The sequence below is a fragment of the Haliaeetus leucocephalus genome, unplaced genomic scaffold, assembly GCF_000737465.1.
Source record: "Haliaeetus leucocephalus isolate CR32 unplaced genomic scaffold, Haliaeetus_leucocephalus-4.0 Scaffold168, whole genome shotgun sequence".
NCBI classification, from domain to species: Eukaryota; Metazoa; Chordata; class Aves; order Accipitriformes; family Accipitridae; genus Haliaeetus; species Haliaeetus leucocephalus.
This window is the reverse complement of record NW_010972604.1, coordinates 1,418,618-1,434,131: the sequence shown is the minus strand read 5'-3', so window position 1 is coordinate 1,434,131 and position 15,514 is coordinate 1,418,618. Positions and strand designations below refer to the sequence as shown.

Below are 15,514 nucleotides of genomic sequence, written 5' to 3'. Positions count from 1 at the left end.
TGCCACAGCTAGATTATCCACCCTGTCAATACATTAAACAGAGTGCATACACATCAGCTAAAACACCGGTAAAACCAAGATTTTTCAAAACCCACAGTTTTCAGCCAAACACCCATGGGAGCACAAAACTGGACATAGGATACAATGTTAGGGTTAACACATTTTAAGGGTGCAGTTCTGTCCCTGCTCCCTCATTCTGGTATACTGTCAGTCAGCATAAGATTGAATTAAAGCAAATGCCAGATATTAAAGTCTGACAAACTGCAGACAGAATGAGAATTTAAAAGCTTATGACCCTGTCATGAAAACAGGACAAATAAAAACTCCATATTCAATCAATCATCAGGACAGTTGAGATTAGGACTTTTCCATTATAAAGACAGAGGCCAAAAGACAAGAGAACAGGATGGGAATGGTGAGAATTTCCTATCCTACACCAGGAACTGACCAACCTTCCTGGGGCACAGATTGCTCCCTGGTAAGAAAGGGACTTTGATTCCATGACCCCTGTTGCATAGCTTCTTACTCCACAAATACTTGTTAACCAAGAGGATCGCTCAGGCAAATTAATCATTTAATTGATCACTGATCACTAAAAGACCCTAATCCTTGGCGAAGTTTTCATAATAAGGCAATTTTCAAAATAAGGCAAATAAGGCACAAATATTCAACAGGCAAGATGTAGGCAGTCCAAACATCAGCCCCAGATGCTATGGGGCATCCTTTTTTTAAAAGGATAGTGAGAACCTCTCTAATCTCCATTTTGCAACTGGGCATTTTAGGTGGCACAGCCCCAATTACAGAGGAAACAGAAGTCTATGTGGGATGAAGGTAAAAATCAGGAGCTGGGACTGGGGATGTCCTTCGGGCAAAAAAAGCACATTTTTACCCTTTCAAGATATAAAATGAGCTGAAAATACACACATGGTGATCCATGCAGAGAACAGGAGTTTTGGAGAGGGAACATTCTAATACCATGTTCAACATATTGCCACAGGGTTCCTGTCTACTTTCCACTTTGCAAAGAGCAAATCTGCCTGGGAGAAGTAAGCAAGTTTGAGCTCTGTCACCAAGGTACAAGATGGAGACCTGAGCCAAAACTCAGTGGAGCCAACAGAAATACAAGACCCCTGCGGGGTTTCTGGCTTTGGATGAGGCCCTGGAGTACAAAATGGAGAGGGGGTTGTTCTTTCAAGACTGCTCCAGAGCTCCCTTTATTTATAGGGTGCACCGTAGTACTGAGGCCCTCTCACACAGACAGAAGCAGTAGCAAAAGCAAGGGCTTCAAGCTGAAATGAAAGAAAATACTTAGAAACACCTCCATGACAGTGATTTCTGTGCATGAGACAAATTAAATCCAAAATTATTTGGGGTTTTTGTTCTGGTTTTTTGGGGGGGGGGGGGGGGGGGGGGGGGGGGGTTGGGGGTTTTTTTTTTTTTTTTAAAAAAGAGGATTTGGTTGTGAAGGTGGCAACAAGAATTTTGCTCCAGCCTCAGACTCTCTTCTTAAGAAGCCTGTTGCTTGGCTTTGCAAACCACTTCTGGCACAGGTGCTGTCTGAAGGCAGCCCAGGAGAGGGGTGCGACAGCCTGGTGAGGTAGTGCTCCAGCACTGGGTATGACCGGCTGCTGGCCAGGCTTTGGTCACTTCGAAGGGCACTGTGTGACTTTTGTACAGTCTTTTGCTCATCAGCGCAGGGTCTGAGATCTCTTACACAAAACCTGCCCTTATTTGGATAGCTGGGGATAGTGAGGATGTACATGAATCCTTGACCGGAAATGCAGTTTCTCCCCAAAATGCTGCGATAAAAACAGACAGCCCAGTGCTGCCTTTCTCTCATAAGGCTGAAAACAAAATGGTAATGGGAGACCCAAAGGCATTCTAAGCTCTCTTCCAGTTGGGACTGGTGGAAAGGATTTCATTTGGTCCCTGAGTTGGTGCCACACCAAGGACCAAGACAGACCTCCGAATTCTGGTTTTGGGGCCACTTGCTGCTTGAGAGGAGGGAGGGAGAGTATTTCTGGATGAAAGCTGTGGGGAGTACTTGCCTGTTTTCTGTTAGTTTCATGACTGTAGTGCCTCGTGAAGAAAAAACTATGAAAGACATCCGCAACATTGGACTGAAACAGAAGAACAAGCCAGATCCACGTCACACACACACATTACTTCAGATTTTCATTTGCTAAGAAGCAGTGAAGGAAGAAATAAATTATATATATAGCAAATTAAAATATCATCTTAAGAAAACTTTACCTTATGAACTTCTCAGCTAGGCTTTCCACAAAAGAGTAAATCTCAGTCCAATGATTTCTGACACTTCCAGACCTGCATACAAAACATAATTGATTACACTAATCTTATTTCACAGTGAAATTCCTTGTTCCATTCTGAATTTTAAGCTTGGGCTTCTCCGAAGGTGGTTAGGGACACAAATTACATAGAGGTCTACAGTCTAGGCAGCTAATTCTGTTGAGGCTTCTACAGCAGTTGTGCTGGAAGCTGTAACAGGAACCATCATGACAAAACCCACTGACTCAAAGGGAAGTAGAAATAGGTCTGAAATGGTTTACCATACAATTTTGAAACAAGATCAGTAACTTCTATCTGTTTTTATTCCTTTTATAACATAAAAATATAAATATTTTCTTCTAGTTTAATTTTACTTGACTTCACTAAATCATCTGCTAGCAGATTATTTACTTTCCTAGAGCACAGCTCTGCCCTTGCAGCCACACAGAAATTCTTGACTGATATTCTATTCTCCTAGAATGCGTGGGAGAATGTTTGCATGAATTACTGTTTGTTTCAAAAGAGAAAGCTTTTGAAGTAATTCAGAAGGGAAAGGCAGTACTCGTAGCTAATTCGCTGGACTAGCATTCTGGACAGTCAATCCCTGGCTCCGTTACAGATTTCTTGTGAAAACTTGGGCAACTTAGTTACATGCACGAATTTACACGTTCATGCTGCCATTCCTAATATATAAAACTGCATTACTGGCACTCCCTGGCTTTTTTCTGCTTAGTCTTACATTCTCAGGGACCCCCACAGTCCAGTGGGACTCAGACCTCAAACAGAGCCTTGCACATAGCAACTCTACAGTAAATGACAGTGATTTCTACCATGTGCATCTATGCCATACCCTTTCAAGCCATTAAAAAGACTAAGAATCATGAGAAGTCAATGCTTTTAAAAGCCCTCCCTAGGACTGTGGTGTTTAAGAAAGAATGGCTTGTTTGCTTTCCTTGCTAGGCAAACTCATGTATCAGGTGTCTTAGACAGAAAGAAAAATAAAAAGCAGCACATACAGAAGGATCACAGAGGCTTAGACGCAGAACTAAAAAAATTCTGAAATTTAACTACTGTAAAGCAGTAGGTTTCTTCTACTGCTGTTAAGACATTTTTTCTGTGTAAATGTATAAAAAAGGTGAGAAAATGATCCCGTATTACAATTCTCAGCTCTACTATGGGCTTTCCAAGCGACCCTATGCCAGTCACTCCTGCCCCTGTATGTCAGGTACAGATCAGCTTACAGAAGCCCATGTGTGCAATATAATATGGTACTGCCTGCTCTGCAACAGTGCTGGTGGAGTGGAGGAGAAGAGCAAAGATAAAGGGACAAGGACAAAAAGGAGACCCCTGAAGTACATAAACTAGAATATGGTTGCTCATGTAATCCTGTGCTTTCACACTGCTCTTCTGGAGAACTGGTGATTCATTCACAGAACAAACTGGGTATCAAAGAATGAAGAAATTTCCAGGCACTGAGGGAAGGCAACAAAGCACTGGGGACTGCTCAACCCAAGGGTCTGGATCCTCTGCAGTCTCTGATTTATTTGCGCTACGCAGTGACATGTTTATATATTTGTGAACAGCACCAATGTAAGGTGCTGGCACTATTAGCAAATGAGCCCTTTTCTCATCATTAAAAACTAATCCGTACTGATGTGAGGTATGTACTTTTAAGACTGCTTTTCCAAAAGGGATCTGAGGCAGTTCAACACCTATAATTCTCCAGGATTATTCTGAAAGTCCCAGGCTAAGTCTCTAAACATGATGAACTCAAAGAGATTTTCCTTGAATCTATGCAAGATGCATTTACAGCTCCCAATTTATTTATTTTTAATTCTTCAACCCCCTGTAGTTGACTCTTTCAGTTTCATTCTGAGCTTGCCATTCCACTTAAATCCAATTCCTGCGATTTCCAACGGAGTCACTTCCCTACATAGAATAGCCACAGTTCTTACTTGGAAAAGACGGACCTATTTTGGATGAGGTATCAAATTTCTACTGCCAGCTGCAGAGGCACTGATGCAATCCAAAAAAGAAAGTAGCAATGAATTTTCTCTATAACAGCAACAAATCATAATGTCCAGTACCTTCTTAGGACTGCCAGAATTACATCCTCCCCCCCCCTTTTTTTAATCTACCCCTCATGCAAAAACCAGCTTGGTAAAACAGCCTGGACACTGAAAATTCAAGAAAATCATAAGCCACTGATGGTGGAAAAAACATGAAGACTTTTAAAGTGAAAATGCACGATAACCCTAATACTATGCACTTTCATGTACTCTGACTATAATGAAACACCCCTTCTTGGAAAGGGTACAGCCAGTGAGACTAAGAATTAGTTGTAATAAATCTGTAGATGCCCACCTCTGAAAAGCTAGGGAGGTCTCTGTCACAGGCTAGTCTTCACAGGAAGCATACTGTGCTCTCAGAGTGCCCAACTCTGCATGACCGAGCTACGACCCTGTTGAGCAGGGGTACTTCAGCATGGCAGTGGGTCTCCTCCTCCCCTAGGAGAAATTCTGCACCCACATGTTGCTTATCAGCTGGGAAGTGTCAAAGCGTCCCAACCTATCAAATGGGAAGTGTCAAAGCCAGATAGAAGTACTAGCCAGAAAACATTACTGTTTCAAAATCCCATATAAAGAGTACCAGTGAAGTGGTCAGCACTTAATCACTTTCCCACCACAAGCCTCCAAGCCCCGGTGTGTCACTTCCCACTGCAAATGATGCTCAAATGCCACCAATGCCAGTCATGTCAAAACCCTCACGAACACCAGTGGGGGTGGCCTGGCTTATAGAAGAACCTGATTTCCCCTCCCTCCTACCCAAGCTGGCCTCTAAATATCCCTGTTTGTAAAGTATTTTTATTTGCTGTTTCATATATATATGTTTTGGAGGCTTCTGGGGTTTGTACTGATAGTTTCCTTTGTTTGTCCCAGAGACCTGTCCCCATACCACCAGCAATGGCGGTGTTAATGGCAAATTAAACAAAAAATTACAACATTAAAATGCTTGCTAAACAATATACTAAGCTGCCAAATGCTGTCAAATATTACTCCCAACACTGACGAACAGAAATTGCCCAACACTATTAGAAATACCGAGGCATTTCACTGCTTTTGGGATCTTTCACACCACAGAATCACTTCTGCTGGCAGCATAAACTAACTTGCTGCCCTTCACAGCTTGATCAGACTAGGAGGTTTTTGCCTTGGTTTCCCATGGCAAGTGGGAGGCTCCAAGCATACTCTAAGCTTCTTTCTGACCACGGCCAATGCTTGAAAACTATACTCATTTTTAACTCCACAGTTACCAAGCCCAGAGAAAGCACTGGGTCTTTCAGTGATGCTCTATGCTACAGGTTATTCTTGGACATTCACACAGCATGATTTTTACAGCAGTTTCGGTGCTTTTGTTGTTTCTCTTAGAACCTCACCGTAACTATGAACAAACTCCTGTTAATCAGCATACCTGTGCTAATAGGAGCCTTGGACAGAGTTGGCATGTTGTCCCAAAGTGCCACCAGTAAATAACCACAAAGAGATACCTTGTGTAGCCTGTTTGGCCACCAAATGATACACTCCTGTAAGATTTAAGAGGAACTGTGAAGACTTCTGAATAATGAGGAAAGAATAAATGAAGCATGGAAAAGATCAGTGCTGTGCAGAAAAAGCACTGGGCACCTGACACACACTCGCCCACCCTCACCAGTAACTAGGAGAAGCCATGGGGAAGTGGTGCAGCCAAGGAACCCTATGTATCCTGCTGTGGAGGTTTGTATCAACAGATCCACCAAGCCAGCCCTGTGGCTGTCTGCAAAGAAAGACTATGTTACAGCCAGACCTATCTTGTTGACTCGTACCTTAGAGATTTCCTGCTCTCAGTCATCGTCCACCTGGTTCAATGCCTCACATCAATCAAAATGGCCCAAGGCCCACAAGCCAAAAACCTTTGTGGATAGTACCCACAGCTTACAAGCAGTTCGTGTGCCTTTCAGAGCCAAACGGGATGGTGACGCTTCAGCCCTTGGACATTACATAACTCTGACAGCGAAGGAAAATGCAAAGCAATAAACAGCTGCTGTGGGCAGCCAGAGCATTGCAGAAACTATTTCAAGGCCTGTTTCTGCTGCCTGTTCTGCTGGAGTGAACCTGGAGCGAGTCCAGAGAAATAGCAGAATTTCCCCAGGTTCATACCTATACAACTGGGATCAGAATAAGGTGCAAGCAAAGTGAAAAAACCCACAGGAGCCATTTGTTGTGAGCACGCTCCCCGCTCCATGAGCTCTGTTCCCATTACACACGAGACAAAGAGAAAAGTCAGCAAACCACAACATAGGAAAGAATGTGCTCCCGGCCTCATCGGGACTCAGCTTGGAGGAGCAGCTGCTGCTGCAGCTCCTGCTGCCGCTGTTTTCCTGAATTTCACATTGCTACCGCTTGATGGGAGGGGAAAAGAGGAGGTCAGTGAGTATTTCTGGGGGTGGAAGGAAGTGATGTGATTGCAAGGCTTGATTCTGCTCCTGCTTACTTTGGAGTGACTCCTTCCAGCTTAGTGGAGCTCTATGTCGGTATAAAAACAGCGAGCATGTTAGAGTCATGCCTACCCCAATCTGAGGTATTTCACTTGCTGTTTGTGAAGACAACAAAGTGCAAGATGGGCCAGAAACCTCTTCTTTCCTAACAGGCTCCCAGAGGCGGTGGAAGCTGGAGCCCAGAGAAATCAAGCAGCACAGTCCTGGCATATGAGCTGCTGCTCTCAGCCCAGTTACGTCAGCAGGCAAAAACCAGGAGGGTCAGTTGTAAGGTGTCTGTCCTAGGGCATATGTGATTCACAGTTACAGCTCAACTCACTGTCAAGAGCCTATTACAGATCAACCTAGTGCAATATACATCAGACATGCAGCTTAGCAGTGAAAGTTAAAACCCCAGCACTACCGAAACAGTAAATATTTTTATCATCACGTGTACACAAAGAGAAGGCCCAAAGCCTTTCCTCCCTGCTGAAAGTGAGAAAGTGAAACCCTTTGAAGATACAGAGCTGCTCCTTGTCCTATTCCTGACTCCCTTGCACATTCGCCTCTGTTACAAATTAGCTGAAGGCAGCAATTCCACAGATCCTGTAGCAAGAAACAGATCTGTTATTACTGATGCTGGATTCAGTTTGAGTATGGTGTCAGGGGAGTTCAACACCCATTGAGTTTGCAGGTCCCTGTAAGTCTCTATCCCTTTGAGCTAACGGTGGCCCTGTATATGGCCCATTGCTCAGAAACGTGGCACTTTGTTGCTGTTACTTGGAGAGCTCTTTGTGGCCACAACCACATTGTAGACAACAGAATTCTTGCACATGGCTAATAAGGGCTCTGCAATAAAAGCAAACCCTGGGGCATCTAGTTTGTTGTGGCTTCAGACACGCACGCGCATGTTCTTCCACCCCTCTGCTCCCTTCTGAGCCAGCAGAGCATTCAAAGTGACAAGGATAGTCCTCTCCCAAACAATGCTTCTTGCAAGCATGGAAGGGACCTTGACTGGGTGATTCATCCAGGCAAGGAAGGACTAGTTTATATTATCTGCTTCAGAGGCAATTAGAAACACTGGCAGAGACAGCCATTCCAAGACAGTCCTTGCTTCAGAATACTTGTAACATTAACAGACAAGACAAAGGCTGGAATGGGGAAGGGAAGATGCAGAGAAGTGACTGGAAAGCAGATTTTAGTCCTAGGCCAGCACCCCAAGCACAGGACCCGAAGTACTTGAATCCAGAATGTTTCATGACCAAATCCACTAATTTTATAGATAGCTTTACTCCTATAAAACCACTGACAAAGTCTGCAGCAACATTACAGACTTCTGTAAATCATGCCTCAAAACATTGCCCTTTGTTCCTACAGTAATCCATCTAATCCACAAGTCCTGTCCACCAGGTGCTATAGCTCTTGCTACATTCCCAGCCAACAAAAAAGCACAAAGTACAATTCAGAAGCCACGCTCAGACTGCATCCAGTGACTTCAAATCTCCCTGTAAAGCTCCAGAGCTGCTCTGAGCAACGGCAGGGCTGGAAGACCCGCTCTCAGCATCCCAGTCCTCTTCAGCACAACACAGGGAGCAAAGCAGCATGCTCAATCCCAGTCACATTGCAACACTTTTAAGAAGGTGCAAATGATATCCAGGAGCAGGGAGATAGAGCTCTTGAGCTGTGAATAACTCACAGGCGTCAATTCATCTTTCCTGCATTTGAGATGAAAAGGCTCAGTCCTACTACGCCTCATACAGACTCAAAATTCACACTAGTGTTTGGCCTGCAAGCTCAGACAAAAGTAATGACATTCTCAATCACTCGGTGCACACAAACAAAAATCCTAGGTCAGTGGGAATCTTACGGTTTACTTCCTTGGCTCAAGCCCCAAATAAATCAGATTTAGTTACATGCATAAATAGACTGCAAATGACAAGCTGCCATGGCTTTTTCTTCCTGTTAACTGTACACATTTTATGTCAAATAACCACCACCCATTAGCTTTGCCTTGTGTTTTATAAAGAAATTTTTTCTTGGGGCAGAAGGAAGGAGAATTGTTTTTCCTGAATATTTTTTTATGCCAAAAGGCAAATGTGGCAGAATAATATCAGACAAAATACAAACAAATAAAACCTGGTCCCAATAACATAGGTATGTCTGAAGCTGAATAAAAATTTGCTTTGGAACATTCCAAGCAATTATACCTGGTTGTAAGAAAATCACAGCACTGGCTGTGATATAACCACAACAAAGAAAGATGCAAAGGGAAAATACCAACAGATTATGTTTTGAAAACAATAAAGAATATTGCTTACGGGCAGTTGGAGAGTATGAGAGGTGTCATGTAGATGATGTGGTTACATTACAAGAGGGAAAAGAGACAGCAAAGGAGAAAGACAGACAGACAACCATTTTAAAATATACATGCATAGTAATCAGTGCCATCTAAGGAACAAAGCTGATACTTTTGTTCAGACAGCAACTCCTCTCAGTCTCAATAGGCAGCTGACCTGCATCAGGTCCTATATCTTACGATGAACTGAAGTCTGGCTGCAGTCGGTAGATGTTCTTGCTTACAGAAAAGGGAGTTCAGCAGTGGTTTAAGTGAGTCAATACAAGATTTTCAAGTGCAATTAAGTTAGGTGACAGAACATGTGTTCAGGCACCTATCTTTGCCAGCAGTCTTATATCCAACCACAACAATGTTGTCAGCCACACTCTTCCCCTCCTCACACACTGCATAAAACCAGGCCACCAAACAGCATCAGACTGAGACAGTGCGGAGAGAGAAGCTGCAGAAGTTCCCACAGGTCCAGCTCCGTCCTAACACTCTTGAGCTACTACATGGGTGGGGGAAGAGAGGCAGAGGGCTACAGGGAGAGCCTAAGGCCAAATATACTTGTTCTCACTAGCACTTGTAATTCATGAGTGCTAAATTCATTCAAATCATTGGCAAGGAAATCATCCGGGGGGGGAGGGGGGACCGAGGGGGACGACACATGACAAAATGTGTTTACCAGACTCTCTGCATTTGCTTTAAATATGGCATATTGTGAAAAAAACAAGGTATGTGGATATCAGCAATTCACTACAGTTGCCCTAAAATGATAAAAGCTGGCCCAGAATAGCAGCTCCTGAAATGCCTTTTGTTCTGATGTCTTTTCGGCTTGCCTGAAGTGAATTAGGAAGTATCAACCTGTTTCCCTCCCGACACCTCCCTCCCCCCCCAAAACTGGCTTTTCAAGGGGAAATTGGGGAAGGGGACACAGACCCAAAAACCAAAACCAGGAAGGAGATGGGACAGAGTAGCTAATTTCCCATCTAATTGGAGGTTGTGCTCTTCCCCACCAGCAACATTCACCTCTGGAGCAAGGCTTACCAAGTTTAAAGAGAGGCAGCTGGAAAATGGATTACAAATGAGATGCTGGCCACATTGTATACTGATGTCTTTACCAAAATTGCTGTTGACATGGATGCTCTTGGGAGCACAGTATTGTTGTAGGACCAAGAGATGGGAGTACCATGAAGAGGGACTATCCAGAAGTTCAGGGGGAAGATGAGGAGTGCAGAAAGGGTAGTTAGGCCAGCCTCCCCCCCCAAAAAGAGTTATAATCACTGCTCTAAAAGAAAAACAGCCAGGGCCTTACTCAAGACATCTCCACTGCCATGGTGTGTGCTATGGAAAAAGAAAACATTTTCCCAAGGCTGTGCAGCTCCATTTTCCTCAAAATCCAAACAATTTCTTAGCAAACGTCCCAGCAGGAAAAATGAGAAAATACTTTTGACTATCTCACATTCTTCCCCTCCACCCCCATCTCCTATCCTGTCCTACAGTCAAAAAATAATCAAAGAAATTTCTTCATATTTGGTAACTATAAAATACAGACAGCTCTGCAGCTTGGATCTGTCATGTCAAGCATCGCCAGCAGCAGATATTTAGGGCAGTTATAAGTCCTTACTTTAAAAGGGTTTCTATTTGTTGCACTAATAAACAATCATAACAATGCTACCAGGCACTGTTATAATTAGAAACACTAGAGGTCAGTCATCCTTTCTGCTGTGCAAGTGGATTTCAATATGATTACAAACAACAGCTGGATGTTAACAGCAAGGAAAGGATGAAAGGGATTTATTTACATACTCAAGCACAAGGATGTCACTACAAGACCTGACAATCAAGCAATCAAACCCCTGCGAGGACCTGTCCTTGGCAGCTGGGGATGGGACTGAAACAAGTCCTTCATGTGCCTAGATAACCAAAGCAAATGAAGTAACCAAAACAAGTGACAACTACTCAGCTATCCATTATGTTGCGCTTAAAAGCTATGCTTGTTTAAAGGTAAACATGGGATCTTTGGTATCACATGTGACTTGATCTTACCACATGCCATAGGAGAGATGGGTATGCCAGCTGCACTGTATACTACTGCCTTACCTTATGCAGAGGGAGTGATTTCGCTGCAAACAGAAAAATTTCTCCTGCTTCAGTATACTTTAAAGCTCCAAATAAGCTCAAACCTGCATAACTTGTCAAGTATGACATACAGACAGCACAAGATTGCAGACTCCAGGCAGCTGCCTCTGTAGCCAGCAAATGTCCAGTTCTCCTAGCTTCAAGAAATTTGCTCATTTAAGCATCCCCAGGGACAAAGGCAGTCCTAATGTGGTTCTGGCACGGTCAGACAGTCCTAAGGAGGGTGGTGGCAGGTCTCCCTTCCACACATGCTGCTTCTCCCTTTCACCATGCCAGCTTCTTGGGCATCCAAGGCTTAGTTCCACTGCTCTGATCTTGCCTATCCCATGGAGTTAACATAAAGGGCTGCAATCAACTTCAGGCAGAGAAAAACGGTAAGAAATCGGCGAGTTTCTTTTTCTAATTGGCAGGATATATATTATACCAATAACTTCACCAGCAGATGATCTTTTCCATCTGATGGTTGTTGCCTGCAGGATTAAATCCCCACAGACTTTGCCTGGCAGAATGAAAAGGAAAAAATCACGCCCCAATAAAGTCATTGCAGTAATGCACAGTGCTTACATGCATAAGGAGAAAGGTTTGTTGTCTTCTTCCAATTTGCCTCCTACTGATGTGAGATTACATCTTTCTATGGGGAAGCAAAGCAAAGCAGATTTAAAGTCATTTTGGTTCACCCAGGTTGACTCTAGAGACAAGGCCTGTCATTCAGTTAAAGAGCATGCTACAGGGTCACAGGATGAAAGCCTGGAGTTTTCACAGAGCCAATGCTTCAATCCCATTGTTAGACAGCTAATTAAGACTGAATGCATCTAACTCCAGACTGGCAAGGCGCCCATGAAGGGAGGCAATCCCCAGGCCATGTGGGGATACTCTGTGGTGTATAGGGCTGGGCTTTTCTGGGGATTCTCCCATTATAAATTAGAGCCATAATTCTTCGCAAATATGTATCAGCATGGATCCAATTCTAAAAAAATGCATCCACTGCATTTTCAGATTTGACCAGCTGCTTCTGACTGGCCTCCTGCCTTCTTCCTACCAGGAATACCCTGACCCTTTTCAACACTAATGGGCTATCTAGCACCTTCCTGGTGAACTGTCCCAAGATCCAGAGTCTATCCACTCAGTCAATCCTCCCTGCCTCCATAAAGCTCCTTGTGCTGTGCCAGATGTCACAGAATACAGCTGGGACTAAATACACCCTCAGCCAGCATGGGACCTATGGCTCCTAAGATCTGGCACTCTAATATTACCCATATGGATTCTAATGCAATATCATTGAGGCCAAAAGCAGCTTTGTCACCATGTTGTCACAGACTTGGTAAGAGCAGGGATGGATTCTAATGAGGAGCCCAGAAACATTCACAACAACTTTTTACCAAAGAGGAACTCTTTGGTATAACTCTCAAGTTTATAAAGACTCAGTTTGCAACCGAAGCCAAAGAGAATTTTCCCACTGGAACCTAAGTGCATGACTTGTACTTCAACCATAATCAGGTCCGGTCTCCAGTAGACCACTCTACTGAGTGGATAGCACCTGAGCCAAGATACAAGACCTGTAGCCTGCTAAAAGAAAATGTATGATTTCATGTCCACAACACTGAAGAGGAACTTCCTTACGCAGCCAACTTCCTATTGTTTAACGTATCAGTAACGCTGAGCAAATCACTCTCTTCTCTGCCTTGATTTACCCAAATACAACATGAGTGATAACAGCAACCACCCCAGTAAAGCGCTTTCTGATCTACAGATGAAAAGTTGCATATAAGCGCAGTGTGTTGATCGCTAGGGGTATGCAATGCCATTGTAAACAAGGAAATTGCACTGTGGAAGACACATATGATGTCATAGAGAGAACCCATATTGCAGTCACCAACATTTATTGTTACAGAAAATTCAATATGGCAAGCAAGCATAACAACAGTACTAGTCACTTCTTGAAAACCTGGTGAGAATTAATTTGAGAACTAAAACTAGCCCCCCACAGAGCTCTTTCTAGACACAAAGGTTACTTCAGGAACAAGCTCTTAGTGAAAGAAAACAAAACAATGGCCACATGGTGTGTTAGTGCATCTTTTAGAAAGGCAGAATGCCTTTGGTTTTCAGATCCTTTTGCTCTAAAAACAGATTCACTACTTAATGATACTTTTTATTGTCTTCTCAAATATGGGAATATACTGGCTCCTCAGTGATGGTGGCTTTTTGCATCATGCAGGCTGTGCAGAAGGCTTGATGGGCTGAACAGTTCTCCCAACCGGGAAACAGCACAATGCAGACTTCATACTTGGCTTGTGGGCAAGAATCATGAAGAAAAGGCTTCAGTCTTTCTTAATACCATCTCACATATGTAACCCAGGATATATTAGATAACACAACCATCACACTGAGTATATGTGGGAGACTAACAATTTAGTCCTGGAGTTGAACCCTTGGCTGTCAAGCCAGAGCACTGCACCAGGAGAAACAGAAATTTGTGACTTCTTTAAAACACCAGTGGGTGCACCATTTTACCACTCACTTTGCTCGTGCTTGCTATAACATGCCTATAAATGTGAGCTTAACCATACCCTCTGGCCATACCTAAATTGGGCTAACATTAAAGTGTTTGCTAACCTATTTTAATTAGTAGATGTAACTCAAACACAGGTTTAGACAATTCCAAAGAAGTTGAGCAGAAACAAGTTTTATAAAACCTTACAGTGAGTCTGTAAATAAACAACCACGACATACACGCAGTCTAGTCTTAACTTTAGGTAGGTCTGCACAGCCCTGGCGCTGCTACATCCCACAGGTGACATCTCAGCGCTTAGCCCGAGTCTTCACACCAAAGTCCAGGAGTGCTGGGGACACTGACCAACATCCCCTCAAATCCAACGCTCACAGCCCACACACCACACGCTACAACCTGAAGGCGACCTGATTTCCCGGGTTTACATATGCAACTAACCCAGGATAAAGCACGGTGCTCCGCTAGGGAAACGTGCAAGTTTTGGGGAGCAAAAATAAGGACCCTGCCCCACACATCATGTTTGGCACCAGGGGAGGTGGGGGAAGGCACCCGGGGAGACGGGGAAAACAACGTCCCTGCTGCTGCGAGGAGGCAGTGAAGGGTAAATAAACGTTTTTAAATGCAGCTGTCACTTACTTATCCAGGACGAAGTACAGATCAAAGGCACCGTGACAGGAGCGCTGCTCTTCTTGCTCTTCCTCCTCCTCCGGCCGGGCGCAGGAGGTTAGGCTCCCCATCGCCAGCAAGCAGCAGCACAAAAATGCTGCTTTCTCCACGCTGCTCCTGCAACTCGCCATCTTTTCCCTTCCTTAATTCTTCCTCCTCCCCCACTCTCTCTCTCTCTGCAGACCTTACGGGCTTTTCGGAAGCCCCGAGGGCAAAAAAAAAAAAAAAAAAAAGAAGAAAAAAAAAAAATCACTAACTTCAGGATCCCAGCTCAACCCTGCAGGCTCAAGGCAGCCCTGCCCGTCGGGCACCGGACTGCTGGCTCAGGGCTGGGGGCTGAGCCCGGCCGGATGGTCCCCAGAGCCCCGTCCCCATGCCCCGCCGCCTCGGCAGCTGCCCCGAGCGGCTCAGCCCTGTCCCGCACGGAGAGAAGCGGCTCCTCTCGCACGGGCCAGAGGCAGGAAGGGGCAGAGGGAGGGGAGCGGGGGGAGGAAGACAGGATCTTATGGGGGAAAGCTGAACCGGGACTTTCCTGTTCCGGGATAGCGAGGTGGGGAAAGGCTGCTGCGAGCGGGGGACCGAGGTTAGGGACCGCTGCGCCCCAGCCCCGCCGCCCCCCACGGGCGGGCGGGCATCCCTCCCTCCCTCCCTCTTTCCCTCCCTCCCGGGCTGCCCGCGGGGCGCTTGGCAGCCGCAGCCGGGAAGGGAGCGCAGCCGCCCCCGCCGGCCCTGCGCGCTGCCCCACGGAGGGGGCTCCGCGCCGGCTGCCCTCGGGACAGGGCAGCCGGGAAAGGGGCGGGAGGGCAGCCCGGCTGCGCTCCGGGCCATCGCTGCGCGTCCTGCCCTGCCTCTCGCCCGTATGGAGCGGGCGGGGGTCCCGAGGTGACTGGGGCTGAAGGGCGTTAGCTGCCGAGGCGGAAAGAAGTTGCTATAGGAGATGGGCGTCATTGCAAAAACCTGTGACAAAGTGGGAGTGGGGAGAGCGATGCGAGGGGGCACTTACGAAAAAAACTTAGTTGCAGGAATTCAGTGCAATTAAAAAGATTATTGCCTGGGGGCG

The 15,514-nt window shown here is 45.2% G+C and overlaps 1 protein-coding gene across 1 annotated transcript in view; it reads right to left on the bottom strand.

Annotated features, from left to right (window-relative positions):
* Positions 1–14,525, bottom strand: part of ANTXRL (anthrax toxin receptor-like) — a 58,328-nt gene extending 43,803 nt beyond the window's left edge. Inside the window, exons 1-3 of the mRNA XM_010563525.1 lie at positions 14,425–14,525; positions 2,254–2,325; positions 2,049–2,120 (exon numbers count right to left, since the gene is read on the bottom strand). Coding sequence (XP_010561827.1) covers positions 2,049–2,120; positions 2,254–2,325; positions 14,425–14,525 — 245 coding nt within the window. The remainder of the gene's footprint in view (positions 1–2,048; positions 2,121–2,253; positions 2,326–14,424) is intronic.
* Positions 14,526–15,514: the final 989 nt, after the last annotated feature.